General features: G+C 41.8%; 1 protein-coding gene and 1 long non-coding RNA gene across 6 annotated transcripts in view; one reads left to right on the top strand and one right to left on the bottom strand.

Annotated features, from left to right (window-relative positions):
- Nucleotides 1-1,340, bottom strand: part of IL7 (interleukin 7) — a 51,198-nt gene extending 49,858 nt beyond the window's left edge. The window contains exon 1 of one of the 3 annotated variants that reach the window (XM_028142058.2): nucleotides 779-1,340. In XM_028142058.2, the coding sequence (XP_027997859.1) occupies nucleotides 779-788 (10 nt within the window). In that variant the 5' untranslated portion in view covers nucleotides 789-1,340. The remainder of the gene's footprint in view (nucleotides 1-778) is intronic. The other 2 variants (XM_028142059.2, XM_028142060.2) reach the window with 2 other exon arrangements.
- LOC129147190 (uncharacterized) lies at nucleotides 337-17,659 on the top strand. Of its 3 annotated transcripts, none has more exons than XR_008554517.1 (4): nucleotides 337-384; nucleotides 2,413-2,561; nucleotides 11,350-11,555; nucleotides 17,292-17,659. It is a non-coding gene; the product is annotated as an uncharacterized LOC129147190 (long non-coding RNA). The 3 variants fall into 3 exon arrangements; XR_008554516.1 differs by lacking the exon at nucleotides 17,292-17,659 and adding an exon at nucleotides 11,760-12,012; XR_008554518.1 differs by lacking the exons at nucleotides 11,350-11,555; nucleotides 17,292-17,659 and adding an exon at nucleotides 3,066-3,097.
- Nucleotides 17,660-18,570: the final 911 nt, after the last annotated feature.

Raw genomic sequence — 18,570 nt, 5'->3', positions numbered from 1 at the left:
CTGTCAACGGAGCCCGGCTCACCCCCTCTGCCCTGGTCCATTGGAAGTCCGCATTTGGCACAAATAAAATAGATTCGATCTCAGCAAGAGTCTATAATTTAGAATTATGCCGATTTAATCCTGTCGCTACCAAGGAGCCCCCAAATAGCAAGAAATAGAAACCCAAAACTGGCCGCTCCCGGGGGCGGCAGGAGGACTTGGTTCCCGGCAAAAGGCGCAAGGTACAGCCCCAGTCGGAAACTCCCAGCCTCGACGAGGGAGGAAAACGGGGCTTTCCAGAGACCTGTCCCCCAGGGTTTAAAAGCGCGCCCCGTGGGAACCGCGCTTTCACTTCTCCCGGGAGCTGGGAGCCGCAGGAGCTCAGCGCTCCCCGACGCCGGCGCCGTGAGTAGCCGTCGGGCGCGCCCCGAGCGCGGGCAGGGTAGCTGGGCGAAGGGCCCGAGGGCAGCGTGGCTGGGGACTGACCTGGGACCGACGTAGCCCCAGCTCCCTCAGAGACCCGCGGCCGGCTTCCCCGCTGGACGGCGCGGAGGCTGCGCCGGGTCCGGGACGGCTCTCGCCGCCAGCCGAGCGCGGCTGCCCCAGGTGCCCGTGGCTTTGGGCCAGGGACGCCGGCGCGGCTGCCGCTGCCTGTGGGCGAGCCAGTGCTCCCGGCAGGTCCAAAGTGCAAGGCCCAGCTGTTCCCGGACGCGCCTGGGCGCGGGGCCCGGCAGCGCGCCCCAAGCCCCCAGCGTGCGTGCTGGGCGCGCGAACTTGTGCGCGGGAGCGGAGCGCTTACCATGGAACATGGTCTGCGGGAGGCGGCGTGGTCATGATGACCGCAGCTGCAGCTCGAGCGGGCTCTCGCAGGCCATGGTCACTGCCAGGACCCCGGGGTGCGCGGCGGTGCCGGGAGTCGGACCGGGTGGCCGTCTCTGCGGCTGGTTCCTCTGTCCCACGCCGCGCCCGCTGCTTCATCCATCCCAGGGGGCGCGGCACACGCCACGGCTGCTCTGGGCTCTGCCTTTCCTAGAACTTCCGTAGGATTCGCCGCAGTGTACTTTCAGTTTCTACTTCGCGCTGGGTCTGCAGGTTCGAGCTTTGGGTTCCTCACCCGGCGCCTCCAGCGCCCCCCTCCCCGGGGCACCTGCGTCCTCCCCTGGCGCGTCCTGTGCACCTGGACCACGGCCAGAGGAGGGCGCCGCAGGAGGACCGAGGGGGCCTTCGGGCGCAGAGCGGTTCCAGGGGAGACACTTTGCAGATGACCTCTAACCGCCTTGGCAGAGTCAGGCCACTGCGATCGAGGCCGCTGGGAGCGCAAAGCATAGGTTGCCGCCGTGTCCACGGAAGCGACACAGGTGTAGGGCGACAGCTGGGCCCGTGCGAGCTGAAGCCGCGGAGAGGGCGTTGGAGCTCCTGACGTGGGTGTGGACAATGCCAACGTCTTGTGAAATTTATATGCTGATGTTTGGTGATTAGAGAAATGATTGCTGTTCCGTTTACTCAGAGCCCCAAGGAATTGTGCAGAAAAGACAACAGTATGCCACGTTCATGAAAAAAAGGAACTGAGGAGGATTGAGAGGGTCCTGCCCTCGGTCCCTGGAATCCCTCTCAGCAGCCCCTTTCCGCTGTCTTTGTGCATGCACCTGCCCAGGGGATACCTCACGGAAAACAATCCCGTGGGTCCACCCAGGCTGGGAAGCGGTATCTTTGTGGACGTGGAAATCAGAGCCCACATTAGGCGGAGGAAGTGGAGTCTATCATAGTTAAATAACCGCGACTTTCACGTTTAGCTGAGTTGGCTAAGAAAACACTTTTTCCCTTTGGACCGTTTGTTACTGAGGAGTTCTTCCCCCACCCCCAGGCCTGAACTAGTTAGGTCTGTATGTTCTGCTTTAGTTTGGTTTCTGATATTTTGCAGAATCTCTGCTTAAGTGAAGGTGGGTAGTGTAATGGTTATAATAACTCTGACAATAACGGCTGTTACGTGTCCGTCACTGGCTCTGTACCAGTATGAGGCACATGTGGTCTCAGGCAGCATTTCCTATGAGGCGGTGTTCTCACCTGCCCCTCACAGATGTGGGCATTTGAGTAACTTGGCAGAGCTCACTTTGCTAGTTGGTAACAGAACTTGGACACAGGCCTGCCCCATTCCGGCTCCGGAGGGTGGGAGTGGACCTCGGTGTTAGAAGTTCTTAGAAAGAACTTAGAAACTGATGCCAGGAGGGTGATAGGGCCATGCGTCCCATGGGCGTGCCTGCCCTGGCGTGCGGACCTCAGGAGGCTGTGAGTTCTGAGCAGGAGTTCCCCTGGGGCCAGGAGCATTCCAGTCTGTAAGGTGTGCTGCAAAAGAGCAGAGGGAGAGAGAGCAACAATGAAAGAGCGTGAGAAGAGTTGTTCAAGCCTGAAACTTGGATCCCTCATTCCTTTTAGTGTCACGTCCGACATCCAATCCAGAGGCAAGTCCAGTCAGCTCTGCTTCTGGAACAAGTCTGAATCCAGCCTGTGTGCTCCAGGATTGCCCATGGGCACACCCTCAACACCCTGCGGTCCAGGATGGTCCCTCCCCTCACAGCGGCAGGGTACCTGATTTACACTCGCCACCCTCTGGGACTGTCCTCTGGCCCTTTGCGTTGTCCCAGGCCTAAGGTGACCTGAGCTTTGCTGCCCCCTCTGACCATGGCTCCAGCCACACTGGCCTGTTTCTCCCCTCTCCCAGCCAAGCTCCCTCCCCCTGGGAACAGCATCTAGCATTCAGAGCGTTCAGACAGCACTGCCCAGGGACAGAGTGAGAGAGAAGCATGGAGTGAAAAAATGTGAATGAGAACATGGGTGAAAGAGAAAGGATGTGAGGGCAGATTGGCAGGAGGAGGCCAATGAGAACAGGAGAGGGAATGGGCGGGCAAAGCTGAGTGTTGCCATGTGACTGGAACCTAGAGCGAGGTGCGCAGTGGAGACCGAATCCTAAATGGGAATTCTGTGTCAAAGCACACTATGATGGTTATTTATTTACTTAAAATCCCTGACAGTGGCATTGAGGCACAGAAATTGCATCAGCCTGCACTTTTTTTTGTTTTACTTTTCAGGGACAAATAAAAGATCATCTATCAATAACTTCCTCAGGAGGAAATCCATCTTCCTTTTTTTTTTTTTTTTTTTGCACAATCACCACAAAACCCGGAAAAATAAGGGCTTGTCATTAGTGAACTTTGGGGAAGCATGAGGTGAAATTATTCAGAGCTACAGGAGAGATGTAAATTCCTCACTGTCTTCGAACATATTCATAAAGGATTTGGGATTTTTGTTGTTGCATGAGAGTGGGCACATTCTCACCACATCAAGTTATTGTGCATGAGAGGTGCTAGAGTCTATCTATAATAATAAAAGGGTAATATGCTAATTAGACCAAACAAAGCCACAGCAAGCGGGGGTTGAGCCCCTTGCACGAATTTCGTGCATCGGGCCTCTATGTATTAATTGATAAAACTGGGTTCTTGTGTAGAAGTAGGAAAGGATGGAACCAAGAAACCCAAGATCGCTGATCTGTTTTTTCTTACCTTTCCTTCAATTCCCCATCTATTAGAGAATTAATACCATTTGTAAAAAATTCCAAAAGGACATCTTAAATGAATAGTTGATATTTTGATAAACTGAACATTATTTTTTCATAAGACAAGGATAAAATGTCTTGTGAAATTTTATATGCTGATGTTTTGTGATTAGAGAAATGATTGCTATTCCGTTTTCTCATAGCCCCAACAGTACGCCAAGTTAATGAATTATTATAACATAAATACTAAGAAGGAAGACAACATTCTCAGAATGATTAGTACAATGTAATAGAAAAAAATTTAAATAAGATATGAAAGTCAATTAAGATAGTTGTTGAAGGTTAATCAATGTCTTTTTAAATGTTCTACAGTCTTCAATCAAAATAGTCAATTATTGGCAACCTGAAAATATTTTCTTAATTAATTATCTGAACTATTTTTACCCACCTCTGACTGTTCTTGATAGTCTGAGATCTGAATGCTAGCTGTTGTTCTGTCTATGGATATTTTCTGAAGTTTCTATGACTTAATTTTCCAGGCAAACTATTTAACATATTCAAACACACACACACACACACACACACACACACACACACACACACACACACAACGTTTTTATGGGCATGTGTTCTATGTAGTGGCATAGAGGCCCATGTGGTGCTTAGAAGGGCTCCCTGCTTGTTTCAATGCTCTGCTGTCTTGAAATTCTTAATTATTTTTGGACAAGGGCTCTCTCATTTTCACTTTGCACTGGGTCCCGCAAGTTCTGTAACTATGTGCATACATACACATGTTAAGCTACACATTGTAGATAACAATGCATATCTTCAAGGTGGCTTCAGTCTGGTGAGGAGATCAGAAGTTAGAAGTGTAATTTCAAAGATAAAAGAATGTTATAAGAAGGAAAGGACAAGATGTACTTCAAATCAGGGACTTAAGGCTATCTAGACAGACTCACTTGAAAACTTAGTGAAACTAGGGTCCAGAAAGGCTTCATTTACTAGTATTTGGTTAGTGGGAAAATGGCCATAATGAATAACCTTGCATTTAAATCAGATTTATTTGTTTTCAAGCCTGACCATGAGGATGAATTTTAAATTTTATCAAATGACCACTGAGCATGTTTACATGGTTGTGTTCTTTCCTTGTTGCATTTCTAAATAGAACACAAATTTATCATAATACTAAATTCAGGTTGCTAATATTTAACACAGAATTTTGCAATTATATTAATAATTGGTATATGTTTGTTTCTTATATTATATTTAACTGAGTTTGGACTATTTTTGTCAGATTCTCTTAGCTTTATAAAGGGATTTGAGAATTCCCTTGTTGTTTTTTTTTAAAGAAACTATAACTGTTTAAGCATTTTATAAACTATTTCTGGGTAGTTGATTAGAGTTCAACAATAAAACATGCCTCATTTAATAGGAGGAAGCCCAGGGATAGGAGGAGAATGTCAGTTTCAAACATTGTAAGAGTGAAAGTAAAAAGGATTCCTTTGAAGGCTGAATCAAAATGGCCACATCAAAATATCGGGAACCCTGCTAGAAATGTGCATGTCAGCATACTGATGGTTGTTTGAGACATAGAAGTGAATGAAATGACCTAGCCTGCAACTAAGAAGAGGGAAGAGACAGAGAGCTGATGCTGGGAGGAACCGTGAGGCATGCACACTAAAGGTCGATGGAGCAAAGTGTGCCCACCAACAAAGTGACAAACCGTGGGTAGCGAAGTGGGAGAGGCAGAAGTTGGTGTCCCAGAAAGCAAGGGAGGATAGGGTTTCAAATGAGAGGAAGTAGTCAGTATTTCCAAATGCTACAAAGAGATGGAAAAAGACCGAGACTGGAAAGTGTGCCTGCTGACTATGGTGGAGGGGAGATTGTCTATGGTCCTATGAGAACAGTTTGAGAAGAGAAGTGTAGACAGGAGCAATATTCCAGGTTGTGAGGTGTAACCGAAGATGCAAATAAAGTGAGAGACAACTCTTTAAAGACGTCTGTTGAAGATAAAAGGGGGTGGTAATGGTTTCAAAGGCATGCACAGCATAATGGAGGTCTCCTTTTTCATGTCTGAGAGTACTAGAGCATATTTATGTATTAACTAGTGGGCTGGTGCACGATTTGTGCACATTGAAAGGAAATTAATGAGAAGAAAGATTCATGCAGCAATGACATTACTGCAAAAAATTACATGTCAAAATAGTATATTAATATCCTATATAGTAAAAGGCTAATATGCAAATCAACTGAACCGCGGGACAACTGGTAGCTATGACGCGCAATGACCACCAGGGGGCAGATGCTTAACGCAGGAGCTGTCCCCTGGTGGTCAGTGCGCTCCCACAGGCGGAGCGCCGCTCAGCTAGAAGCTGGGCTCAACGCTGGCGAGCGCAGCAGCGGTGGCAGGAGCCTCCCCCACCTCCGCGGCAGTGCTATGTAGTTTGCATTAACCAATCCTTTTGTACACCAATGGATATGTGGTTTGCCTTCAGAAACATCTTTTATATATTAAATTTTGGAGGCTTTTAACCACTGCCTTTATAGGTGTCTAGTTAGAGACGATTATGCCTGTGACAGTTTTCTTCATGCAAATTGTTTGAAGAAAGTAAAAAAAATAAAAAATAAAAATATTGCCCTTTATTGCCTTCAAATGCCTGGACAGATTCCCTTAATACCATCCACTTACTATGTGGACATGTTCTGTTGTTGTTATAAGCTCTTGGAGAACAATGGCAGTGTCTTATGCAACCTGGAGTTCTCTGAAGTCAACAAAATCCCATTCCAGATACAGAGCCTCCCCAAGTGTGACTCGTGGAAAAGGGAGGAATCAGAAAACAGGTCTTGACTTGTTTTCAAAGAGAACCGGTTCTTGGGGCAAACCTGTGATAACATCCAGGAATGTTATAATAATACCAACTACTGCTTTACCTGGGTATGCCTAAGGGTCTGGGGAGCGTGTCAAAATTCTCCTACTGAACAGGTTTAAACCTTTTCTAATATGGACGGCGGTGTGACCTACTAAAATATTTAAAATATTTTCGTTACTATGTTAGGTAATTAACCAAATCAGCCTCTCCTCCAGGCAGCCAGGTTTGTCCCACATGTTGTCATTGCCTTGGACCAGTGGTCGGCAAACTGCGGCTCGCGAGCCACGTGCGTCTCTTTGGCCCCTTGAGTGTGGCTCTTCCACAAAATATCTGTGCGATTGAAACTTTGTGGCCCATGCGCAGAAGTAGGGTTTTGGCTCTCAAAAGAAATTTCAGTCGTTGTACTGTTGATATTTGGCTCTGTTGACTAATGAGTTTGCCGACCACTGCCTTGGACTGTGGTTGGAGGCCCAGAGCATTCATTAACTCGTATTATGACATGGGATGATTAAGTGTATTGTCACAGTAACGAAGTCAACAAGCAGTTTTCTAAAAGGATTTTGTACTTCCCTGAGCTCCTAGGGTATCAGTCATTGCTCTGTGCCAATCCTGTGTCAATTAACCCGCATCCTACAAGCCTGAAACTACCATTAATGTGCTTGCCTAAAATGTTAAAATGTTAGTGGCAGTGACAAATACACCTCAATGAGAAGACCAAAAAAATGGAAGTTTTCAAGAGATTTAAACATTGAGATATCAACTTTGGTGTATCGATGATTTCTTCAAACAATGGAATGAAGCAAAATGTTTTGTAAGCGGCATGCCCTGTGAAATGGCAGCTAGATACTTCGATTTCCTTGTTTCTTTTACTATGTTGGCAATTTTCCCTAATGTGTAACTAACAAGTTTTCTAATCATGTTTTCTTTTTCATCTCCTGGCACACATAAACTAATCACGAAAATTCTGTGGCACACTGAAAAGTATATTTTTTGCTGATCTGTCCAAAATAGTGGGTATGATTTTGATTCTTTCACATTGATAACTGTTATTGTGTTGGCTGTTGTCATTTTTTAAATTTGCCAATCGAAGAGAAAAGAGGGCAGTGCCCTTGACTAAATAGTCAGGTATTACATGTTTTAAAAATTCTTGTGGCCACTAGTTTAATGTCACTGGTCCTAGGTAAGACATTGTTTTGACCAGTGAAATGTAATATTTTCTATTTCTTATCATTTCCCTCCTTCAGAGTGAGATTCTGTATTATTTCCATTTTCTGATACCTCTGAACTTTCAGGTTTTAAAAATTAGGCTCCTTTGATTCTAATTTCAAAATAACCCACTTCATAACTTTTTATTTTAAAATATGAAATCATAGTTGCTTACCAAATACAAAGAAATATATACACAAATATGTATATACTAGAGGCCTGTTGCACGAAGAGATTCATGCAATAGGCCTTCCTACCCTTGGCTTCCAGCACCGGTTTTCCTCTGGCACCCAGGACCCAGACCTTTGCTCCGGCCGGAGTCTGCCATCTTCGTCTTCGCTGCAGACTCGGGAGTCTGCAGTCTTCATCTTCACTGTGGCGAGTGCCGCTCCTGTAGATCCCTTCGTTCCCCCTGCCCCCCCCCCCCACTCTCCCTCTCATAGCAGGCGTCCTGCCCCGCCTGGCCACTCCATACCTGGAGCAGCTGGACAGCCGCCATCTTCTCCTTCTAATTTGCATATTCCCTCCTGATTGGCTGGTGGGCATAGCGGAATGATGGTTAATTTGCATGTTTCTCTTTTTATTAGTGTAGATATAGAGTCCCAGAAAATGCATACACACACTTTGAGTAATTATAAAAGCTCTGAGACCAGAGGTTTTTTCAGGCACTTTCGATCAATAGCCAGATTTAAATAAAACAAAAACTATCAAAACAAAACAGCAAAAGTGAGGGCTTTTAGGGCTTACAAGGATCACTATTGAAAGGAAAGAGAAACCTCAGGAGGTTGAATCTAGAAAAGTGCTAGGAGATCCAGAAAAGATCATATTCATACTTTTCTGCAGTTGCTTTGTGCTCATCTGGATTTAGACTACTCTTTTCTTTATGACTTTAGTTTTTTCTAGGTCTTTTGATGCCTTTAATAAAGATTTGTTTCATTGACTTGAATTTGATTTAATACAATTCCTTCTTTTTTACCTCTGACTACATCTTCCTTGAGTATTAAACTGTAAAAGGAAATAAATGAGCCTCGTGGCGAACCTGATTTTGCCAGTAGACCTCTTTGGCAGTTCCTACTGATAGTTTTCCATTGTGGGGGTGAAATGAGTTCAACACACCATATCAGTAAATGAAAGGAGCTGGACGTTTGCTTTCCCATGATAGTAAGTACCGGCTCAGTGTGTGTTTCTGAAACGTACTGTTGCCAAGGCAATGAGATTTTTCACCCTGAAAGAGCAAAACACCCAACAAAACTTCTTGTAGCTGTTTGTTCTGGTGATGCCTTTTCTATTACTAGAAATAAAGGCCAAATAGCAAGGACACACACGGGAATAAGTTCACTCTTTCATTGGCCTATAGGGCCTTCTGACAGCTTTCACCTGCTTACTACTGAATGTGTACTCTATACACTCGAAGATACAAAGGGCATCTTATAAGGATTGCTTCTGCCATCCTGAAGTTCATTAATTTTGCTTCCTGGTAATAGTCAAGTTCGGTACATAAATGTGTTCAAGTCTCTCCCAACCCTAAATAACCCTTCTTTTAATTTTGCTTATAGTTATCAAGTCACACTAAGTGCACACTATGTGTACATTGGGATATGCCAGTGTACACAACAAATAATGTTTGCTCAACTGAGTTTACATTCTAGTGGAGGCAACAAATAATATAAAATAAAAATTCTATAAAAAGTAGACATTTCTGAGGTCTATGGAAAAAAGTTAGGGTCAGGGTAGGGGATTTGTGGATGTAAAGGAAAGTGATGGGGTGTGAAAGAGTTTTGGGATTTTGAATGTGCTTCAGTGGGAAGGTGACATTTGAACCAAGACGGAAATGAGGTGACTGAATGAGTCACATGGATGTCTAAGAAGCATCTTCTGGAAAGTGGAAAGCCAGCCTGGATACAGGGACGTCTGCTTTTAGTCACTCTCCTTTCTCTTTGCTTTCTCCTTGGCCTGCCTCATTCTGAGTAGTTTACACTTTCAGTGTCCACACCTAGCTATTCTTCACCCCACAACACCTTGCTGCTGTCTACCATGGCCATCATCAGTGAACTAGTTGATGCTGCTGCTTCTTAAATTGCCTTTCAAAATAATCAAAGCAGATCATGTAAAGTATAAGCATGTAACAAATGGAGACGAGCAAATTTTTAAAAATTAAAACACCATCTAACCATTGCACTTGTGACAATTAATATACTGTAAATATATATCTTTAACCAAAATGAGACCACACTATATTTATTGTTCTGCAGTATGCTTTGTTTTCAGTCATCTATCTCTACCTTTATATTTCAATAAATTCTTACCAAATAACCAGATATTCAAATTTCCAAAATTGACCCCAAAGCATTCATTACATTGGATCTCTGGTTTCTTTTAGTAGATTTTTGTATTAGAGATGGCATCCTGGGCACTAGAAGTACCCATTGTTTCTAGGCCATTTTCATGGTGACAGCTGGAGAATTTGTGACTTTGTGTTGATCTTTCTAATTACATTTTAATAGTTTAGGTTTACTCAGTTAATTTTTAAATTTAGAATGGTATCACTTTTCTGTTTCACTGAAAATATTGACTGACTCCTGAGATCATTAGCTGAATTATTTATTTTTTACCAGTAGACACAAAGTAGCTGCAAAATTTCAATACAATTAGTATATTAAATGACATCACTTCCAAGAAATTTAAGCCATCATTATAGTTCTCCTGTTCCCTGAATGCCCCCTCAAGGATGTATAAAACACCAAAATGTTGTATTCCAGAGCCACTTAAAGTGTATCTTTTCTATTTTGGTTATTTTATCAATTTAATACATGATGTATTCCATTGTTTAATCATCAGCTGGTAACTAGGATTTGTATTAACTGGGGTACCTCAACCTTCAGAAATTATAGATAGAGACAGACTTCACCATTTAGACACATTGAACAACAAAATTCACTATTATGATTTCATCATGCGTATCTGATTTTGAAAGAATATTTGGCTGTTTTAAAAATGTACTATAAGGGACAACTCCTATGAGGACAATCTTGTGCTACAAACCTCATGTAATTTGGATAGAAAAACACTATAAAAATGAAACAAGACTTTATTTTTAAAAATGGTCTTATTTGGTTGATATTAAAGATTGGTTTAAAATCAACCAAATACATGTTATATTTTTATTTGTTATTTTTTTTATTGATTTCAGAAAAGAAGGGAGAGGAAGAGAGATAGAAACATCAATGATGAGAGAGAATCATAGATCCGCTGCCTCTGCACACCCCCTACTGGGGATCAAGCCCACAACTGCAATCCAGGCATGTGCACTGACTGGGATTCGAACTGTGACCTCCTGGTTCGTAGGTCAATGTTCAACCACTGAGCCACACTGGTGGGGCTCCAATATTATTTTTAAAAATCCAGCTACACAGATAAGCCTACTGCAGAAGTGCTGGGTGGAAACGTCTACCTCTTTCCTCTTGGAGCCTTTTCTCATTGCCCCAGTTGGTAAATATTTTCCCCATTCAAGAACAGTGACCTTTTGTAATTTTTGATATTGCTGCATTATGTACAAATGGCCCGTAATTTTCCTCACAAGTTCTCACCTGATGGCCGCTTGGTGTGGTGCAGTCTTGTAGAAATACTTCGGGAGCATTCCACCACCCAGCGTCCTGGACATCTCAGGACACCTCTCACTCTTTCTTGGACTTCCCCCTCTCCTACATTTCCACTGACATCGTTCTCCTGAAATCTTCCTTCTAGTGCTCTGGACAGCCTTCCTCTGCCGGCTGTTGTAACATCTCTCTGCTGCACTCCCTTCCTGCGTCACCTCATCCACTCAGATGGTCTTCACCACTGGCTTCGCTCATTGCCCACATTTTATACTTCCAGCCTCATCCTCCACAGCCCTAAATTCTAGCCCTGTCTTCCAACAAGCTATGGTGCATCTCTACCTGAGCTTCTCAAAGGTATCTCAAACTTATCATGTACAAATGCATGCTTATTTTCTACCTTATTCTTCCCATCCTATGCCCTTTCAGAAGATATACTTTAGTTGTACATTTTGTCCCCCAAGCTAGAAACCCAGGAATGACAAAATTAATCACTAAATTCTATTGATACCATTCGCTTGATACTAAGTGTTGTCTGTCTACCATTGCTACTATCTTTAGGTGTTCTTTCTCTCTCTTCTCAACTACACAGTCTCCTTAAAAGACGTTTTTGAAAAAATTGATTATTTAGCTGAAACCGGTTTGGCTCAGTGGATGGAGCCTCGGTCTGCGGACTGAAAGGTCCCAGGTTCGATTCCGGTCAAGGGCATGTACGTTGGTTGCGGGCACATCCCCGGTGGGGGGTGTGCAGGAGGCAGCTGGTTGATGTTTCTCTCTCATCGATGTTTCTGGCTCTCTATCCCTCTCCCTTCCTCTCTGTAAAAAATCAATAAAATATATATATTTTTAAAAATTGATTATTTACTCTCTGCTTAAAGTTTTTCAACGGCTTTCTGTTTCCTTAAGAAAAGTGTCTACGCACCCTCTGCATGAAACACTAAGTTTCCATCATTTAGCCCCATCCTCCTGCCATCCAATTACGTAGATGCCCCACCCAGCATCTTGAACCCAAACCATTCAGACCTTCAGGCTAGCCTACCTCTGCCCTGCTGTCCTTTCAGCCTGGAGTGCCCTTGTCCACTCTGTTCTTCAGAGTAAGCCCAGGTTTTATTTCCTGAGGGATGTTCCTATCTAAGGTCACTTGTGTGGACTAGATTCTTCTTTTATTGAGGGCTTCTCAGCCATCATGTAATTGTTGTGATGATTTTCTCCCTAAATGTGAGGACCTTGAAGGCACAGACTTCTCTGTATTTATGGGATCTTTGAGCCCAGTACAGCGGCTATCTTGCTTAGGTGTTTGACAGAAGTTTGTTGCGTGGATGGATGGCCACCTCTGCTGTCGCACGTGGTACACTATTAGACTGTCACAGTCTCCTGATGAGACTGGTTGTGGCTCTATTCTCACTGTTTCCCACAGCCACCGGACATCACAAGCTCCTGGGAAACGTATAGCCAGTACCATCCCTTACACGCAACATAGGTAGATGCACACAGTCATGCTGGTATGTTTAATCATCAGCTGGTAACTAGGATTTGTATTAACTGGGGTACCTCAATCTTCAGAAATTATAGTTAGAGACAGACTTCACCATTTAGACACATTGAACAACAAAATTCACTATTATGATTTCATCATGCGTATCTGATTTCAAAAGAATATTTGGCTGTGTTAAAAATGTACTATAAGGGACAACTCCTATGAGGACAATCTTGTGCCATCAAACCTCATGTAATTTGGATAGAAAAACACTATAAAAATGAAACAAGACCTTATTTTTAAAAAATGGTCTTATTTGGTTGATATTAAAGATTGATTTAAAATCAACCAAATACATGTATTAGTGTATATTCTATAACTAAGAAATAGATATAAGGAAATAGCAAGGTGAAGGGAAAGAGAATTGGAGTTTAATATAAAATAGCCCCTTAGGTCAAACATTTCTTATTTAAACATTTACACTTACACACACTTTATTAAATTGAAATATAATTTTAGTTGTAAGATCTGCTTTATTACTTTATCTTCCTCCTATTCCTTCCAAAAAACAAACTATCTAAAATTGATGAAACTGGATCTAAAAATTATTCCAGAATCAGTTGTTTTTATTTGCAACATTTGGTTTATGGGAATGACATGGTTATAGCAATATTTAGGATGACTAATAATGGTTTCTAGGCAGCATTGTAAATAGAATTTTTTAAGTAGCATGTGTCTTGTCAGATGGAGGGTAATATTTCATAAACGGAGTCCACAAAATACATTTTATAAACCATGGAAGGTTTGGTTTTGCTGTTGGTTTTGAGGTTTATTTGTATTTTGGAATGATGAATTTTAAAAATGTTTTATCTTAATAGGATGGGTAATAATTTGATAAATTTATGCTACAGTCATTGAGGAAAAGATATTTGCATTGATTTGACATTAATTGGGTTAAACTCCTTCATATTGTTCTGTGCATATTAAATGCTTTCAAAGTATGACATGCCACTTATATTTCATTGTATTTTAGTAATGCTGATAGGGTGAGGGTAATCACAAGAAGAAACTCTTCTCTAATATTACAGTTTATATTAATAGACACATTGAATAATATCAGTACCTATATAATGTTACACATCTTAATTACCAATACGAGGTATTATGTATGTTTTAATTCTGGAGATTTTATTTCCTAATGTTTATTTTTCCCTTCAAAGTGAATACCTTATTTTGTACACTTGTTTTATATTCATGCTATCATTCTTACTAGTATACCTCAACATAATAAAAGCCTCATATGACATACCTAAAGCCAACATCATACTCAATGGGCAAAAACTAAAACCATTTTCCTTAAGAACAGGAACAAGACAGGGATGCCTACTTTCACCAATCCTGTTTGACATAGTACTGGAAGTGCTAGCCATAGTGATCAGACAAGAAGAAGAAATAAAAGACATCCAAATTGGAAAAGAGGAAGTAAAACTATCATTATTTGCAGATGACATGATATTGTACATAGAAAACCCTAAAGACTCCATCAAAAAACAACTAGATTTAATAAATAAATCTGGCAACATAGCAGTATACAAAATTAACACCCAGAAATCTATGGCATTTTTATACACCAATACTGAACTCAGAGAGGGAAACTAAAAAGAAATCCCATTTACCATTGCAACAAAAAAAATTAAAAAACCTAGGAATTAAACTTAACCAAGGAAGTAAAAGACCTATACTCAGAAAACTACAGGACATTGAAAAAAGGTGTAAACAAATGGAAGAATTACCATGTTCATGGATTGGTAGAATCATTAAAATGTCCATACTACTCAAAGCAATCTATAAATTCAAAATGCAATCCCTATTAAAATACCAATTGCATATTTCACAGACCTAGAAAAAACTCTCCAAAAATTTATATGGAGTAAAAAAAAAAAGACCCTGGATAACTGCAGCAATCTTGAGAAAGAACAAGTTGGAGGGATCACAATACCAGATATCAAGTTATTCTACAAAGCCACTGTAATCAAAACAGGCATATAGATCAATGGAACAGAACAGAGAACCCAGAAATCAACCCAAGCCATTATGCTCAATTAATATTTACAAAGGAGGCAAAAGCATACAATGGAGTCAAACAGTCTCTTCAATAAATGGTGTTGGGGAAATTGGACAGATACATGCAAAAAAATGAAACTACATCACCAACTTACACCATACACAAAAATGAAATAAAATGAATAAAAGACTTAAATGTAAGATATGAAACCATAAAATTCTTAGAAGAAACCATAGGCAGCAAAATCTCAGATATCTTTTGTAGCAATAATTTTACCAATACATCTCCTAAGACAATGGAAACTAAGGAGGAAATAAACAAATGGGACTACATCAAAATAAAAAGCTTCTGCACTGCAAAATAAACCATCAACAAAATGAAAAGAGTCACTGCATGGGAACATATTGGCCAATGATACATCTGATAAAGTATTTATCTCCAAAATTTATAAGGAACTCATACAAATTAACAAAAGGAAGATAAACAATCCAATTAAAAAATGGGCAAAGGACCTAAATAGACACTTCTCCAAAGTGGACATACCGAAGGCCAAGAGACATATGAAAAAAGGCTCAAAGTCTCTAATCATCTGAGAGATGCAAATCAAAACAACAATGAGGTACAACCTCACACCTGTCAGAATGGCTACCATCAACAAATCAACAAACGACAAGTGCTGGTGAGGATGTGGAGAAAAAGGAACCCTCGTGCACTGCTGGTGGGAATGCAGACTGGTGCAGCCACTGTGGAAAACAGTATGGGGTTTCCTCAAAAAACTAAAAATGGATCTCCTATTTGACCCAGTGATCCCACTTCTAGGAATATATCCTAAGAAATCAGAAACACCAATCAGAAAGAATATATACACCCCTATATTCATAGCAGCACAATTTACAGTAGCTAAGATCTGGAAATAGCCCAAGTGCCCATCAGCAGATGAGTGGATTAAAAACCTGTGGTACATCTACGCAATGGAATACTATGCAGCTTTAAAAAAGAAAGAACTCTTACTCTTTTCAACAGCATGGATAGACCTGGAGAGCATTATGCCAAGCAAAATAAGCCAGTCAGAGAAAGATAAGTATCACATGATCTCACTCATTTGTGGAGTATAACGAACAACATAAACTGATGAACAAAAGTAGATCCAGGGACATAGAAGCATGGAACAGACCGTCCAACCTCAGAGGGAAGGCAGGGGAGGGTGGGCGTGTGGGAAGAGATCAACCAATGAACTTGTATGTATATCAGCATAACCAATGGACACAGATAATAGGGAAGTGAAGTCTTGGGACAGGGGGTCTGGGATGGCTGGGAGAGGTCAATGGGGGAAAAGGGCGACATATGTAATACTTTCAACAATAAATAATTTTTTTAAAGTGTTTTGGAAACCCTTCATAAACCAGGGTGCAGAGCATTTAGTATATTATTTAATAAATTTTTGTGTTTTAATTATGGGTTTGATTTTCAAAAACAGTGAAAAAGCAGTGTAGAAACAATAGAAATATGAAATTCTCTAAAAATTGATTATTGATAAATTCTGATAAGGTCACAAGTTCAACAGGCTGTAGGGGCCAGGTAGGAAATGTAAGGTGAGGGCAGCAGCCCGCTGGGGAGCGCAGTGGCCGGCCGGAGTGCTGGCCTTGTCTGAAGGGCTCCAGAAGGCAAGGTGTGCAGGGCCTGGTTTTCTGATCTTGCAGGGGAGGCTGAAATGTGTGTATTTACCGGACCTTCCCAATTTTTAAATGTTGGCTCAGTTCTTTAGAACACTTGATTTGCAATCTCTGCTTAAAATAGTACCTCTTCATAGTGCTTATACTCTACATAAGCTCTTCTAAAAGTTTTCACAAATTCAGCTTTCTTTTCATAAACTAAACAGTTTTCCACTCTAATTTATCCAGAGCATTATAACAAAGACTGAGAGCAGAGAAGAAATTTATCATATGGTCTTTTTTGTTTTGTTTGTTTTGTTTTTGTTAATCCTCTCCTAAGGATATTTTATCCATTGATTTTAAGAAAGTGGGAAGGAGAGAGAGAAATATCGATGTGAGAGAGACACATCGATTGGTTCCCTCCCACATGTGTCCCACCTGGGGCGGGGGATCAAACTGCAACCCAGGTATGTGCCCTTGGCCTGGAATGAAACCCGGGACCTTTTGGTATGCAGGCCGGTGCTCTAACCACTGAGCACACAGACCAGGCCAGACTTTCCTGTTTTGTAATTTCTATTTTATTATTGCCTGCAATAGTGCTTTCCTTGATGTCTCAGGCCACAGTTATTTGCCTTGATTGCTGTTTACAGCAGCCAGGGTAAGTTTTCCAAATGCACACTGGATCACAGCACTCTTCTGCTTAAAAATCACCAGTGGTCCCCATTCTCTTCCGAGTGCACTCTTCATCAGCTGGCTGCTCCCTACCTCCGGCGGTATTTCTTACCAGCCTTTCTCTCCAGCTGTATATTTTGCAAGATTCCCAGCATGGCATGCAGCTTCATGTATCTCTTGCTTTTCTCACACTGCTCTTCTAACAAGACATGTCTTGATCAACACAGGTTTTCTTCCTTTCTCCGTAACCCTTTGAGAGGCTGGCGGAGAGCAATACTAGAATTGGAAAGGCGTATGACTGGTTCCATCGAGGAAACTGTCAGGAGCATCATGTGTTGCTTCTGGGCCCCGGCGGAGAAAACATGACGTGGGCTCTCTTCCCTCTTCTCTTACTTCGTTGGCGGAGAAGGGCACCGGGTCCCCAGGGAGCAGCTTCCTCAGGCGAGAGCCCTAAGGGACTGTGTGCACCAGCACGCTCCAGCCTGTGACAAACTGGTCACACGAATGAGAAATCAATTTTCTTGTGCTAAGTTACTGAGGTCTGGGGAGTAATAAAAAGCCACAGAAAAACGGAGGCTATCATAAAAATATTGTTGCACCACTGGTTTTAATTTCCATGTTTATTACTAGTGAGTTTGAACGTTCGTCTATTCATTGAACATTTATATGTTATTGGTGATCTTTAGTTCCTTGGTAAAATCCTTTTTCAGCCCCTGGTCTACTTTTCTGCTAGTCTATTCATATTGATTTATAGAATGTCTTTATATATTAGGCTATTACATTAACCCTTCTCTGTCATTTGGACAGATTTTTCTGTTTTTTAAGTGCCTTCTGATGTTATGATGTATTTTCATGTTCAAAAGTTTAAAAATAATAGAGAGCTATAAATCTTTTAAGTTGTTTTTCCCCATTTTAGAATGAGAAAGGCCTTCTGAAATTGGATAGAGTCATTTTTCTCTACTTTTATTTATTTATTTCTATGGAGCTATGATTGACATATAACATTGTATTGATTTTAGGTGTAAAACATAATGAACTGATATGTGTACATATTGCAAAAGGATCACCGTAGTAAGTCTAGTTACCATGTGTCACCACACACAGTTGCACAAGCAACTTTCTCTTGTGATGAGGACTTTTAAGATCCACTCTCTCAGCAGCTCTCCAATAGGCAACCCGGTGTAATTTCCTGCAGTCAGCGTGCTGTAATGTGCGTGACATCCCCAGGACTTATTTATCTTATAACTGGGCGTTTGTACCTTTTACCACCTACACCTATTTCTCTAGTGTTATTCGTTTTTATTTTCTGAAAACATGACATTCTTAACTCTTTTGTGACTTACGTTGGTGCGTGCTGTCAGGTAGGGATATAGCCTTGTAATGAATCTTAAAACTTACTTGATTCTTTTTTCTAAACTAAAAACACAATTTTGGCGGTGTGCTCGCTCCTTAAGCAACATCCGCATGGCATGAGCGTCCATTCAGTGCGCCCCGATGGCTTGGCCA

Source organism: Eptesicus fuscus, chromosome 19, assembly GCF_027574615.1.
Source record: "Eptesicus fuscus isolate TK198812 chromosome 19, DD_ASM_mEF_20220401, whole genome shotgun sequence".
In the NCBI taxonomy this organism is placed as follows: Eukaryota; Metazoa; Chordata; class Mammalia; order Chiroptera; family Vespertilionidae; genus Eptesicus; species Eptesicus fuscus.
This window is presented reverse-complemented; position numbering and strand designations above follow the sequence as displayed.